This window comes from Enoplosus armatus, chromosome 20 (genome assembly GCF_043641665.1).
Source record: "Enoplosus armatus isolate fEnoArm2 chromosome 20, fEnoArm2.hap1, whole genome shotgun sequence".
Lineage (NCBI taxonomy): Eukaryota > Metazoa > Chordata > Actinopteri > Centrarchiformes > Enoplosidae > Enoplosus > Enoplosus armatus.
In genome coordinates this window covers 7,509,661-7,524,539 of record NC_092199.1, presented here as the reverse complement: position 1 = coordinate 7,524,539, position 14,879 = coordinate 7,509,661, and the positions used below count along the sequence as shown (strand labels likewise).

General features: G+C 39.3%; 2 protein-coding genes across 2 annotated transcripts in view; one reads left to right on the top strand and one right to left on the bottom strand.

The window, feature by feature from the left end:
• The first annotated feature begins 1,677 nt into the window (after positions 1-1,677).
• On the top strand, positions 1,678-5,193 carry sar1aa (secretion associated, Ras related GTPase 1Aa). The gene is made up of 7 exons (XM_070927306.1): positions 1,678-1,692; positions 2,674-2,746; positions 2,995-3,114; positions 3,502-3,567; positions 4,573-4,676; positions 4,837-4,968; positions 5,077-5,193. Exons 2-7 carry the CDS (start codon positions 2,689-2,691, stop codon positions 5,191-5,193), a joined length of 597 nt encoding a protein of 198 aa, XP_070783407.1. The 5' UTR covers positions 1,678-1,692; positions 2,674-2,688.
• A 5,958-nt stretch (positions 5,194-11,151) lies between these two features.
• The window catches only part of LOC139303469 (testican-2-like), a 36,405-nt gene continuing 32,677 nt past the window's right edge, over positions 11,152-14,879 (bottom strand). Inside the window, exons 9-11 of the mRNA XM_070927302.1 lie at positions 13,028-13,090; positions 11,981-12,118; positions 11,152-11,297 (exon numbers count right to left, since the gene is read on the bottom strand). Coding sequence (XP_070783403.1) covers positions 11,152-11,297; positions 11,981-12,118; positions 13,028-13,090 — 347 coding nt within the window. The remainder of the gene's footprint in view (positions 11,298-11,980; positions 12,119-13,027; positions 13,091-14,879) is intronic.

Here is a 14,879-nt window from a genome sequence, read left to right as displayed (position 1 = left end):
CCAAAATATTGTGTATTGTATTGATTTTCTTGCCGCTATTATATATTGTCATTATCACATAGAACTGAACTTACCCACAGAATATTGATAATGGTGTCTGATGGGAAAAGACAGGCTGAAAGAAATCACAATCTGCCTCTAATCTTTGAAATAAGACACATACATCTAATAATTCATGTAGACATACAACAAATTGCCCTGCTGCTTCTGGGCAATGTCAATAAATGATGTATTTAGTTAGTTTATAAAATGTAATAGCTACTTAACAGCACACATGATTTATTAAAGTCTTTGGCTATAAGTGGATAAGCCCAGTGGGATTCTTCTGTAGGCTGCAATTAAACAATAAGCTATAATAAGCACTGTAGGACTTTACAGTGTGGTAGAAACTATGGTTACAGCAGCTAAAATTGTTCTTATGCAGCTATGGGATAAAAACATTATCTGTTCTCCTGATAAAATCATACCTCCTGTGACTGCATGACAGTCTTTTTAATTTACTTTTGTTCTAAATGTGCTTAAAAGTAATTTTAGTAGTTCAATGCTAGAATAAAGTTTTTTGATAAAATTTTAAGCACACACACACACACACACACACACACACACACACACACACACACATATATATATATATATATATATATATATATATATATATATAGAGAGAGAGAGAGAGAGAGAGAGGGTGGGGGATATGTATTTCTAATACTATCTAGAGGAATATTGACTATCCTACTGTCACAAAGTTCAAATCCTGCATTCAGATAAACATCTCAAGCATTTCAGGGCTTTTTGTTTATATGTTTCATTCTGTTGTTAATTTCTTCTTCATTCCCCAGATGTAGGCGATGATCCGATGATGGAAGGAAACTCCGCTGATACTGACTTTTCACATAATATTCTTTATTTGCATCAAAGATCAGGATCAACAGCCATGCGCATCTTGACCTGTACAGCGCCCGTAGCCGAATCAGTACTGCTGCCTCGAACACTGTTCAAGCTCATCTTTTATACATTTAGGCATACATGGGGTCCTACTATAACACACGAGTCTGTACACTTCTGTTTCCCATCTAGGGTAAGGAAAAGAGACCTCTCAGAATGACCTTTCATATTACCTTGACCTCTATCTCATAACTCCCACATTCCAAGGGAGACATCCAAGCAATAATGAGTCTTATCTTCATGAGCCCCAACACCTGCTAGTTGTTTTCCTGGAACATTGCATACGTGGCAACTTTGTACTACATATCATTTTATGAAAAGACTACTTTTATGATTAGTATCAAATAATACAAGTAATACACATCAGATTTATTTATTTTTACAGAGATAATCCTTAAGAAAAAAATCTTAAAATTGGCTTCTTGTTGCTGCATCTCATTTTGAATGAAGACTTTGCCAAAAAATAATGTAAAATACTTAGAATAAAATTAAGTTTTAGCAGTAGAGTTAAAATAAGATGTTGACATGTTCTGTGCATATATCGACGCTGAGTTACTAGTCCTCTATTAGTCCTCTGTATGTGGACAGGATTATCTATCATTGACTTGACATATGATGGCGCTACTGCAACACACTGGACGCCAAACGCTGAATTCTAAAACACGAAGAAGAAGAGGCGTCGCTCTGACTGTTTCCAAGGAGACCACCGATACTACTTAGCGCTGGGCTGCTGGTCAGTGCCGAGGGGTAAGTCAGCTAACGCTAAAGTTGGAGACTCATTTTGATGTAAACACATAATAGAACATATACTGCTGTTGACACCAGTTAATAATTAGTTTACGCGCAGTCAGTAGTCCGTTAAACGTTGCCCTAACGCACATGAGATCAGACTCTAGAAAGTACCAGAGGTTTAACATTAGCTAACATGCTAATGCTAACTAGCTAGAAAGCGTTATTTAACGCTTCCGTTATGTCTGTTTACTTAGCACTCTGAAACAAGCTAAATACCAACAAAAACATGGCTACAAATGTGCTTCAGTGCTTTTGAATGGTGGAACATTACACTGTCGGCGTTTATAATTGTCATCTTACACTGTAGCAAATAGCGAAGGAACAGCTGAAAGGAGCGCAGTTGAATAGGAATATAAGTTAGCTTGCTAGCTAATTGTCAAATCTAATAAATAATGTCATCGGACCTGTTGCGTCCTTTGAGCTGGATTCATTATCACAGCCGAAGACGTTAATAATGAATACAGGTATTTGGAGGCGCTAGCTAAGTTGGATCTAAATGATCAATTAAGTTCTATGAATTAGCTACATGTTACTTACAGGTAACGTTACCTCTAGCCACCTGCTACACGTGTGAGTGTTATATCACAGATGAGTGATGTAATGTGATGCAATGATAGACCATTTTCACTTGTCATAGTATGAAAAGCACAGGTGAAACACATTTAGTTAAAGGCCTATAATTTTGCAAATATGTTGTAACAGACTACTGGATGTATGTTGGTTATGTTGATGGTTCTTTCTAGTATTTTGTCCACCTCACTTGCAGATAAGTAGGAGCAAAAATACTACAAACACCTCACAGTATAAAGTAATGCAATACATCATCTCAAACTCAACAAACACCTCACTGATACAGTGTCAAGGCAGGTATTTTTATTTTTCTGGTCACCCAGTGCAGTATTATGTAGTAGTAATCTGACCTCTTTCTTGTTTCAGTCAAATACCGTCAAGATGTCATTTTTATTCGACTGGATCTACAGAGGGTTTAGTAGTGTTTTACAGTTCTTAGGTAAGTACTGTCTGCAGTTTTGCAACAATTTAAAAGTGGTGGAAAAGTATTCAAATGTTCTATTTTGTAGAAGCAGCAATAACACCAGCACTTAATCAAAGCTTATTTTGAAGAATGGTACTTTTTGTTGTTAATTATTGACACGTTGGCAGTACAATACTGAAGTTATTGTTATTATATTGGATATGTTCTACCTCTGGGATTAAGTAGGACTTTGACCCATATAATTTGTGAAATATTTCTTCCAGGTCTGTACAAAAAGAGTGGGAAGCTGGTTTTCCTGGGCCTGGACAATGCTGGTAAAACAACACTCCTACACATGTTGAAAGATGACCGACTTGGCCAACACGTGCCAACGCTGCATCCAAGTAAGGAGACATTCGGAGAGTAGTGTGCCATCCTTTGTTGACATGTTAGAACATAGATGGGTTAGCTTGTTATTGAAGGCCAAAGTTGCCATATGTTTTTGTGCATGCTGTTTCATGTGAGTTTATTATACAGTAAATAAATACGACCCGATTGATTTATTCTTTTTGAATCATTTTTAATCTATTTGGAGGCACCTTTTCCTCCTCAGTTACATAGACATAGTTATTTATTGTGGATGATTGTCTTTGCAATATATGCCAGATCGCAGAATTACCGAATATCATAATGTGGCCAGAATATCTTGATCATGTTGTATTGTGAGTTCCAGCCTTGTTGTTCTCACTGTGCTAAAAAAATCACTTGAATAATCACTTTTTTTCTTAAAGCTTCTGAAGAGCTGACCATCGGTGGGATGACATTTACTACATTTGATCTGGGAGGACATGTACAAGGTGAGAGCCTTCTCCAATAACACCACACTATAGGAGAAGAGATGGTTGTCACTGCTTTTTGCCACTACGACAGATTTTGGTGAAATATCACATTGTAAAGTAGGATGCACTTCTCAGCTCAAGTGTTCTGTTCTACATGGATGTGTTGTACATCATCAGGTCATCTCATTCACCCACAGTAGAAGTTGTCGTGTTCAAATACTTTCATAAATTTTGTGAATCAAAAGGAAAATATTGTAGGGAGGAGAGGGTTTGCACTGGAAATAGGTTTGCTAGATCACAAAATAAGATTTTATTACCGTTGTTGTAAATTGTCAGTTGAAAAGCATAAGCTTACTGAGCCTTTTTGTCAACTTGCTCCATGTTGCCTTCACTGTCACTAATCTCTACTGTCATCAGAAACATTTTGGAGATTACAGAAGCAAGTTAACCAATCACAGTTCTCATGGCTGCCACATGGTGTCTCTGTAGCCCCCGCAGCGCTGACGTGTAATTCAAATCAGCTAGTTCTGTGTGAACAGTCTGCTGGTAATGGCATACTTAATCGTCCGTGTAGTGCGCAGTATGCACTACATACTGATTGAGTATGTAGCATGCAATACGTTAGCATGAGCTTTGTGGGCGTGTAGATGTCCTTGATTGACAGCTCCCTCACTCTCCTGTTAGCTTAGTTGAATCTGTTAAGGTGGGGCAATTTACACCATTATCATTGTTATTAGTTTTATAGTTTCCCAGCTGGAGGTCTAATTAGCAATAATGATAATAATAATAATAATAATAATAATAATAAATTTAGTAAAACATATTAATTTAGACAGTAGGACATGTGATATACCACTAAATGCAGACTGTGTCACTTTATAATTGTAAACACAGAGACAATAAAGGATACAATTTAATTTTCACCAGTTAAAGCTGCTGCACTACAAGCTGAGAAGGACACTCACTATCATATTGAATTGCTTATTGATAAATTCACAAGCTGTTTTTTTCCTTTGTTCACAGCTCGCAGAGTGTGGAAGAACTACCTGCCGGCTGTGAATGGAGTCGTCTTTCTTGTAGACTGTGCAGATCATGACAGGCTCACAGAATCCAAGACTGAACTCGATGTAAGATTAAACATTAGTGTTACAAGCTGCCACCCCCCCCCCCCCCCCCCCCCCACACACACACACACACACACACACACACACACACACACACAGACAACGCCAACTGTTGTCTGTTAACAGTCCATTGATGATAATTGTGCTGCTCTTGTGTTTCTAGGCTCTCCTAGGAGACGAGACCATCGTCAATGTACCAGTGTTGGTGTTGGGTAATAAAATTGACCGTCCTGAGGCCATCAGTGAAGGAGGGCTGAGAGGAGCTTTTGCTCTTGATGGTCAAGTTACTGGAAAGGTAGGCGTGTTGTAGACCTTTTTTTGATTCACATAAAGAAAATGATCTCTCTGTGTGTGTGGCCACATGTCCTGACGTGTGCCTGATGACCGGTATTGTCATCGACAGGGAAATGTGTCTTTGAAGGAGCTGAACGCCCGACCGCTGGAGATTTTCATGTGCAGCGTGTTGAAAAAACAAGGCTATGGGGAAGGTTTCAGATGGTTATCACAGTACATCGACTGACACGCATGACTGAAGCTTAACCAGAAGGGATTTTCTTGACACATTTTCATGAAGCACGACAAAGACTTTGCCTCTTTGCTGGTGTCAATCAACCCAAATTTCAAACAGTATTATTAAGAGCATATTCTTTTTAATACTTAAAGCATTTATTCAGGATTTAAAGGTTTCTATGCAAACTTTTAAAAGTGGTTCATTGTGAACTGTCTTATGTGTGTGTAAGCGTGTGTGTGTGTGTGTGTGTGTGTGTGTGTGTGTGTGTGTGTGTGTGTGTGTTATTTATGTGAGTTCTAACATGAGCAGTCATACATTATGCAAGAATGTAGATATGTACACAGCAGTGTTGCTTCAGACCAACTGCTCTAGTTGGAATTTATTAGGAAGCAAGTGATGAAAATGAAAGACTCTGCTGTGATTGTGGTGGGTAGTTTAATGCCTGTCAGATGTCGGATTTAGATGGCGGAGTTTAGATTTTAAAATTAGACAAATAATTAAATACAGAAGATTCATTTTAGTTCATTTAATCTAATGCTACGCAGCCACCGCCTTCAAAGCATATAGCCAAATATGTATGCTAATGACTTCGGGATTAGCAGGGAGAGAGATTGGACTTCAACAAATGATATCTTCCGTGCTGAGCCAAAATAACGTCAAATCCCCTGAGAAACCCCAAAAGGAGAAAAGACAGCACGTCCCGCAAATAAAGGCAAAGATGATGGAGTAAAGTGAGTCAAACTGAACCCCTCACTGATGAGTGTGCTGTGAATGATCTGCTTGGCTTGTTTATTTGCAGTTGCAGCTTCTCCTGTATGTGATGTTACATGTTGAAGGCAGCTAATTTGAAGTGTGTTAGTCGGGCTGAAATACGTCTTCATTATCTTTGACTTGGGGTGTTCAGCACAGACCTCAAACATAAAACGTTCATACAGAACTTTTACGACCCTTGCTCTATTATATCACGAAGGCTGTAATAATGCGTCGCCCTTAAAATGTCAGTAAGCAATAAAGTAGAATGACCAACTGTACTGTAGCAGAGACAATCTTACTCCACTGTAACTGAGAGTAGGAAAGAATATATGTAGATCTGAGCCTGTTTATAATTTATTTACTTCGTTATTTATTCCTTTATTCTAGAGCTGAGCAATATATGGGCATGTAATCAGCATGTAGGCTGTGCAACACACTGAATGTACTTTTTGACTATCTGAAAAGATATGAGAGTGCACTCCATTTTTACAATGAGCTGTATTAATGTGTATTCTCATTATGAGAAGCTGGAAACAGAAACGTGATCATTGTACCCCATTTACTGCTTCCTACATCCCATGTTTACAGGATAACGTTTTCAATATTCTGTTTATTAATATATGCAGGGATATTTGTGACTGAGCTAAAAAAAGATACGTATGAAACAGTTTTATACGGGGAACCTTTGAGTGTTTACTGAGATATAGTGTGCATGTAAACAAGCTGCTTTTCCTTTGAACAGTGTTCTGTAGCAGTCGCTGAACCCCTGTAAATTATGTATAATACGGATGTAAATGTTTGTACAGTAACTGCCATTTAGCTGACACTATGAAGTACTGGAGTTATTTATAACTGACTATAACTTGACATAATATTTGCAGCAATTATCTGTCCAAAAAGTTTCACCTTGAATGACAACATCCACACATAAAGAGTGATCTATGTGATGAATGGTTCAAATATTGTAATAAAACTGGCTCTTTTTTTTTTTGACTCAACTGGCCTCATGTCATTTGTATGTCTTTTTGTCTGTTCATTAGTTCAAGGTAACCAGCTTTTTCTCTCTTGAGGGGTTTAAAGAAACTGCCTAAGTGGCACCGCTACATTATTCAAGGCTTGTCACATTACATCATTTGCTCAGCGTCTGCTACACGCTTTAAGCCTGACGGGGGAAAAAAATGCAAATGACACCAGAGAGGAGAGATGTCTCAGGACAAAGTCAAGATAAAGATCCAGACATCAGAGGTGGAAAGTCATTCTCTGTTGTGTTTGGGGGAGCCTCGTCCTCTAGTGCCCCACTCTGTTGTCTATCTTGGGTCACTTAATGGTCTCTCTTCAACATCAACACTATTAATTACAGAAGCTCACTACAACATTTAATCACAATGCATTTAATCATTTTAAAAACAAATCTCTCCAAATGAAATACACTCACAAAACAAAATAGTAGAAACTGAAAGTTAGTAGAAATGCAAAAATGAAAACATGGATTTGCAATCCAATAATATGTTTATTATTTGACCAATAAAGTCCAATAAAGTAAGTCCCAAGGAATGGGTCCAATGAAGGATGGAGGGAAAATTGCAAGGCTGAAGACTGGCATTTGCCAAAGATGCCTCCTAAATATTGACTTTTTGGGAGTTCAAACTTTTGCATTTGTTTTGTGTTTTACATCAATTTGTTTTTTGAGGCTGGTTTTCCATTTGACATCCAAATTATATCCACTTGATTTAATGTTGGAATAGTCTCTGTATCTCGTGTGTTGTCTTAGCAGCCTGTTAATCAAGCGATGCGAAGCCAGAAAGCTGTAATCTTGGTGTCCTTTTTTTGATTCAGACCTTTCATTAGATGCTCAAGTGACTCAAGTGGTGCAATCATGTTTTGTTTTGGCACATCACTTAGATTTTCTTTTCATTCTCAGATGTAGAAGAAGTTGTTGATGCTTTTATCTCCAGGCTTAATTATTGTAATATCAACCAACTGCACCTATTGCAGAGTGCTTTTCATACTTTACTCCAAGAGAAGTGATCGCATTACCCCAATTACCCTGTCAGTGTTAGAAAGCTGAAAATATCTCAACATCTACTGGATGGATTGGCACAATTTTCATCCTCCGGGGCCACCGTGAGGTTGACATTTTTGGCTTTTAGTGACTGTTGCATATATTACCATGACATTTGGTTCCCGCATTCAAGTGTGATAACTGTGTCCAACAACCCAAACTAAGATGTTGAACATGGTACACATTATACCGGCTTAGCATCAGCACGTTAGCATTCAGCTCTATTACGCTTAGTCTTGTTATGCTAAAATCAAGAGCATCGTGTAAAAATGGTGTATAAATGAAGTTTAGTATAATAAGTATTGACACATTTACTCAAATACAGTTTTGAGGTCCTGGTACTCCATTCCATTTTTGGAGACTTTCTAGTTTTCCTCCATTACATTTCAGAGGGAAATATTGCACTTTTTTGTACCACTACTGTTACTATGTTATGTAATATGGCTGCTATTCGTGTTATTTTGTATCTCAAACATGTCGCCTTGTTTCTGCTCAATGACACAATGCATTTTGGACCTTATCTAAAAATTTAAACAATAGTTATTATTAGAAGAGCTTTAAATCTTTCTTTGTATCTCCAGTTTTGGAGAAATTACAAGTATATGGTAAAGCATTAGTAATTTACCATAGCTGAGTTCATTTTACTGTTAATACTGGTTTACTTTTAATTTAAGAACTTTTATTTTTGACTGAAGGATTGCTAAGTGTACTTAAGTGGACTGTTTCAGATCCATTCATTGCAGATGATATCATCCATGTCCCTTCTGACAGTGTTGCCTTTCACATTGTGGTCATTTAGTGGTTTGCCATTTGGTTACCACTCTGCTGTAATTTGTTCTTCTAGCATGAGGTGGCAGCTGAGCACCAAAATATCCCCATCTGCTTGTCAGAGACTCATCTGAGAGGAGACTCTGCAGCTTTCAACTTCCTCATTCATTCCACAGCGGACTCCGTGATTGTAGATGATGATGAAATTGTATTTCGTTAATGCCTTGTTAAATATAATCACATGTAATGGCAGTCGTTACAGGCCTTGGCTGTAATAAGCTTCAGTAATCAGTGCTTCATACACCAGGTGGGGGACCCAAAGGTCACAAGAAAACCGTTCTGTGCTCCAAAATATTCATATTTACACATCCAGCTCATGTTTTGTGAGCAAAATACTCCATGTAAGGTAGGCTGGGGTGTTACTGAAAACAGTCAGTCCATTTATGCTCGATTTTAGAGCACAAGCTAAATGTGAAAATATGGATCTGCTGAGCGCTGCAGTCTGTGACCACCTTCCCACAGTGAAGACAATCAACCTGCCTTTAACTTAGGAATTCATTTAATTTCCCCACAGGCACCTCAGCACAGAGTTTCCTTTCTTTATCTAGCTTTATCTACTCATCATTAAATATAAGATGGTGTGTGACTTGAAACTCAATCTAATTTCTGTCTGGGAAAGATATTTTTTGAATCCCTGAAATAGTTGGAAAAGATTAAAGTCGACTTACAGTTTGGCTCCAGTGCCTTTATTAGTAAAGTGCTCAGCCGAGAAGTACATTCTTATTTACTAACATGCAATACTAAAAACAACCAAATGTCTGGCCTACTGATAGCATGAATGAAAACATGGCAACAATATTCTCATAGAAAACAAAAATTACAATGTGAATTCAAGTATACACACAGAACTTCAAGTAATGCACACATTTTTTTATAAACACAAAATACAATTTCTCAAGTTGCAAACTCAAAATAAAACATAGTCGTGGCACATTCTTTGACATGAGTTAGCAGAGGAGAGCGACTAGTGGTTTCTACTGTGGGTGTAGTTCGGGGTCATTAAGGTACATTCTACAATTTTTCAATAAAAGTAATTCAACTGGAAATGTAGGTCCTGTATAGTCGTGTGTATCCACTTAATTCGTAAAAGTATGTAAGATTTAAAAACTGCTATGAGCTGTGGTGCACCTTTAGCATAAAGGTAGCTTGAAACCATAGTAACCCTGCTTCACAGATCATTTACACTGGATGTATATACAGAATCAGTTTGGAAATACACAACCACATTGCACTGAACGTCTTTAAAGGAATAGTTTGACATGTTGGGATATATGCTTATTAGCTACCAATCTGAGATAGGTGAGAAGATCAATACCGTGCTCTGTCTGTACGCTAAATATGAAGCTACAGCCAGGAGACGGTTAGCTTAGCTTAGCTCAAAGCTGCAATAACTGATTTGTTTGGCCACTTGGGGGCAGCGGAAACAAGCTGTGAACCGTTATGAGAGCAGTGAGAGTGAACCAGAACAGTAAAGTTGTGGGCCGGACAGCTAAGCAATGAGCTGAAACTCGCTATAAATCTCTGAGAAGCAGCTAGCCTGGCTCTGTGTAAAGCTATCAAAAGCTATCTACCAGCATAATCTTTACAAAAACATTTATTATATATTAGTTATGGTTACTTTTTCTTTCCTTGGCACAGTGACTTCCTGAATAGTCCAGCGCTTCATAAAAACGCAATGTGCCATTTTTATGTGTTTTTGTGTGGTTTAAACAAACAAGATTTAATTAGTGAGCTTTAGAGGTTTTGGCTGTTTCCCCCTGTTTACAGTCTTTATGCTAAGCTAAGCTAAGCATCTCCTAGCTTCACATTTAACGTGAGTGTGGTATCGAGCTTCTCATGAGATTCTCGGCAAGAAAGCAAACAACAGCATTTCCCAAAATGTCGAACTATTCCTTTAAATTCTGATCTCTGGTCATTCCAGTGGGACGGCGGCTCTAATACTCAAGCAATTGTTCACACAATACAAAATTACTGGTAATCTCTAAATGCATAGATGGCGGTTGGACAAGATAGGAATTCTGATGGACTTTAGCTACCTATGGCGCTGTCGTCAGTGGGTCCTGCTTTTAAGGACGGCAAAACAAAAAGCTCTGTTGCTCAAAAAAACAGAGAGGAGAATGAAGCAATTACACATATCTAAGACAAAAACTGGTCATCATCTCATCCCTGGACCTGACCAGCACCACATATCCCACCAGGATGATACACAATTCCATGCCTCCCCAGTCCGATCCCAAAATCTTTTGCTGAGAGGAAGACAGCCAAGCTTGTAGATTTTCAGGCCAGCAGCTGTGACTCGGCTCTCCGCGTGGGGTCCGACAGTTCTACCAGATGTATCCTCCATCGTCTGCCTCGCCCTCCTCCTCTTCCTCCTCTTCTGCCTCCTCGCCGTTGTCCTCTGCCTCCTTCTCCTCTTCATCCTCCCATCCCACTCCACTCCCAAAATCTCCAGAATATCCTGCCACTTCATCTGGAAAGGGAATAACACAAGAGGAATGACTGATTGATTAGTTGACTGACAGATAATTATCAAGCAAAAATGCCAAACATTAGCTTGTTTTAGCCTCTCAAAAGTGAAGACTTCCTGTTTTTTAATGATATATAAGATTGTAAATTGAACATCTTTGGGTTTTGAACTGTTGGTCAGACAAATCAAGGAATCTGAAGATGGGCTTTGAGAACTTGTGATGGGCATTTTCACAATTTTCTCACATTTTATGGACTAAACGATTAACTGATTAATCAAAAGAATAATTGAGAGAGTAATTAATCAATAAAAATAACCATGACATGATACTGAGATCCAACATGGGTTTTTGAATGGGTGCAGCTGTTATTTCTCCTCCTATCTGAGTCCCAAAAAAACCTTTAAAATGTTCTTAAAACAAGTGGAAAAAACCTGCAAAATCTAAATAGAAATCAACTTGTTTCAAGAAGTTTCTAAAAGCGTTTATATTACCAAATACAACAGAATACTTAAACTAAAAATACTTGAAACAAGTTGAATTGCATAGGAAACTAGTTGAAATAATCACTGCACTGGCAAATCTCTTCATGTTTTGAGAAAATGCGACTTCAAGGACTCAGCTACAGACAAACAATCACTTCATGAGATGGATCTTCCTGCTGTGTACGGTGTGCCCCCCCCCTTACCACAGTCAGGGTTGCCATGGATTCTGGTGCCCATCATCTCTCCACCATGCTGGTCAACGCACCAGCACTCCCCTCGGCTCTGGTCACACTGCACTTTCCTGTAGTAGCCGTCCTCATCGCAGCTGGGAATGTACATCCCTGCAAGGACACACATACACACCTACTTGTTAAATATTTATACATTTAGCACACAGAGATACCTCATGCTGATGCCTGAAATGAGCGCAGCATAAACGAGAACACCAGCACGCCTTAGTGAAGCTGTGATAAGTCCATCAGTCAGGATGGAGAGGCAGATTTTTGGCAGAGGATACCCCGGAGACAGAGGAAGCTTCCCTGTTTGTTTTATACAAGCGTGCATATGCTGCTGGCGGATGTGATTTCATACAGTATGTTGGCGTAGTGTGTTTCCTTATGCTGTGAGAGCGGCATGTAGAAATGTGGTGACAGTCTCTGTGACAGAGCTCCACTGTTTCAGCCTCCATCGGGACACTCTTATCAAACCCAAAGGGAAGTTCTCCGAATCCTGAAAACTAAAGGAAACACAAGCAATGACACAAGTGGGCTTCGGGGGATGGGATATCTGGGTTGCTGAAGCTGAAGACTTGAACAGCAGCTGTGAAGCATGTTGAGCACGCTGGGTAGGTACTGTAGCATGGGGTTTCTGAGGGAGCCAAACGGGCACGTTAGCCCTGCTCTTTCCCAAAGTCAGCGCTGCTCCCTAATCCGCCCCCCCCCCCCAAGCCTGATTAGGGCCTAATCCTAGCTGTGTGCTTGTGATCTCTTAAATGAGCCTCCTCCAGCTTCTCGCCTGCTGCTCCAGGCACCTTGTTACGTAAGAACGCCCAGAGACCTGGAGCGAGTGTGGGGGCACACGCCAGCCAGACGGTGCGGTTCGTGGCTAACTATGTGGCTTTGAAAGGATCTGAAGTGAGTCAGTGGTGATTTCCTGTCACTGGAAGGTGTTTCTATGCAAGGGAAGGGTTTAAAAATCTTCAATCAAATATATCTTGAACTTCACGGCACTGTTATTATAAATGCATTTACCAGGCTTCTTCTTGGCCGCCTCCTGCACCTGGATCCTCTCCAGCTCAACGAGGCACGGCGGCTCTGTGAGGACCAAGAGAAGAAGAAAAGTGATGACTGACAATACGTAAAACTGCTCCCCTCCAAACGTTATCTCAATCATTGCTCTTCATAATTATACTTTTTGCCATATTGATTTGTTTAAGAAGTCTCATATTTCATTCCCTCAGAGCCTGATCGATTGTCGAGAGCTTAGGTGAAAGAACATATGGATGTAGTCTGAGAATGACAAGGGCATGAGCTGGACCTCCAGAATAGATAGAAACAGGAACAAAGAAGAGAAAGAGACTTTGTATTGACCCTCAAGGCGATGAAAATGTATTTGTAGATTTTCACAGAAATATTTCTTCACAGCATTTCTTTTGTGTATTGTGCACAAAGTAGATTAATTCACAGAGCGTTATCAGTTCTCTGAGATTTCAGTCACAAAGGGAAATACTTTTATACATGTTCCAAAGCATTACCATAAAACCATTATAACTTAATGGCTTAGTGTGAAGTAGTTTATAAATATCATCAGCAAGTAATGAAGAATTGATTAGGGAGTCAATGTAATCTATTGCTTGCAGGTTAAATGTCTGATCAATGGGATAATTGGCGTGCAAATGAGGTCACTGCCAGGAATATCCTGTATTTGTTTAGTAAAGGTCAAATGGTGCAAATGTGCACAGCTGAAATATCACTGTGGGTGTAGGTTTTCAGTGAGATAACATCCATGGAGACACCTGATCATTTTACATTTTAACAACATGATAATTACACATAAAATGTCAGGAACATGACTTCAAAAGGAGGCTTCATTTAAAAAATGAATATTCAAGCACACCAGGGGTTTTAAGATCAAATCTATGATCATGCTGCTTGACATTTCTCTTAATCCAACTCATGGTGTCGCCATGTAACTCTAGTAATCTGCTTTCAACTTCTATGAAACAAGCTTTTAATTTTGTTCCTTGAAATAGAGAACTGTGATCTCAATTGACATTTCTACGTCAAAATAACGAGATTGAATCAAACCAGTCCTTTAACCATGTTTCAATGTTCAATGACATTTAAAACACCTACAGCACTAAGATGTGGGGATATTGTATGACCTCATAAAAGCTCATGAGAGGGTATGCACCTGATATCACCACAAAACATCTGCCATTGTGCATTCATACGTAAGAAAACAATAAATATGTTGGTAAATTGGTGAAAGCTGATGAGCAATCGGGAGGGGGTTGATTGGAGGGAACAGTCTGTCTGATCTGAACACAATGATGCTTTGTTATTGCACTTCTGTGCTAATCATTGACTGTCCACAGGGAACACCATGTTCAAGCATAGTTCATAAATGTACCTGGTACCAGAACACTTGAGGTAAAAGATCAGTGATGGACTGATCAGATCTGTGTGTGTGGTGAGTTGAATCAGGTGGTGAAGGACGCCACCGGACAGACCAAGTAAGCGTGTATTGAGGGTGAACTGGGAATGTCTGGCTGAGGCCTCCTCGAACTTTTCTTGGATCCCAGGGAAGGACATAGAATCAGAGTGAAAAAAGGCTTTTCAGGCCTGGTTAGCACATGGGAACCCTAACTCAGGTAAGGACTGCATTTTCTGCAGCATGGTAGAGAGATAAAACTCAGTTGTGGGCAGAGTTTGAGTGAAGCCACCAAGAAGGAAAGATAGTGATTCTGGCAAATTGTCAGATGACTCAGGTAAAAAAGTTCTTGCCCAGATTGCTCTCAGCAGGGGAGGAGAGCTGCTGATCATGTCTGGGAATATTGTTGGACCTGGATAGGCGGTGGAAAATAGATGAGTTTGTACTCAA

What these genes read in the sequence shown, in the direction of transcription:
- sar1aa (XM_070927306.1), top strand. Translation starts at nt 2,689, where the DNA reads ATGTCATTTTTATTCGACTGGATCTACAGAGGGTTTAGTAGTGTTTTA. An exon ending in TAGTGTTTTACAGTTCTTAG is followed by an intron (nt 2,747 to 2,994) that starts GTAAGTACTGTC and finishes TATTTCTTCCAG; the next exon opens with GTCTGTACAAAAAGAGTGGG. An exon ending in AATCCAAGACTGAACTCGAT is followed by an intron (nt 4,677 to 4,836) that starts GTAAGATTAAAC and finishes TTGTGTTTCTAG; the next exon opens with GCTCTCCTAGGAGACGAGAC.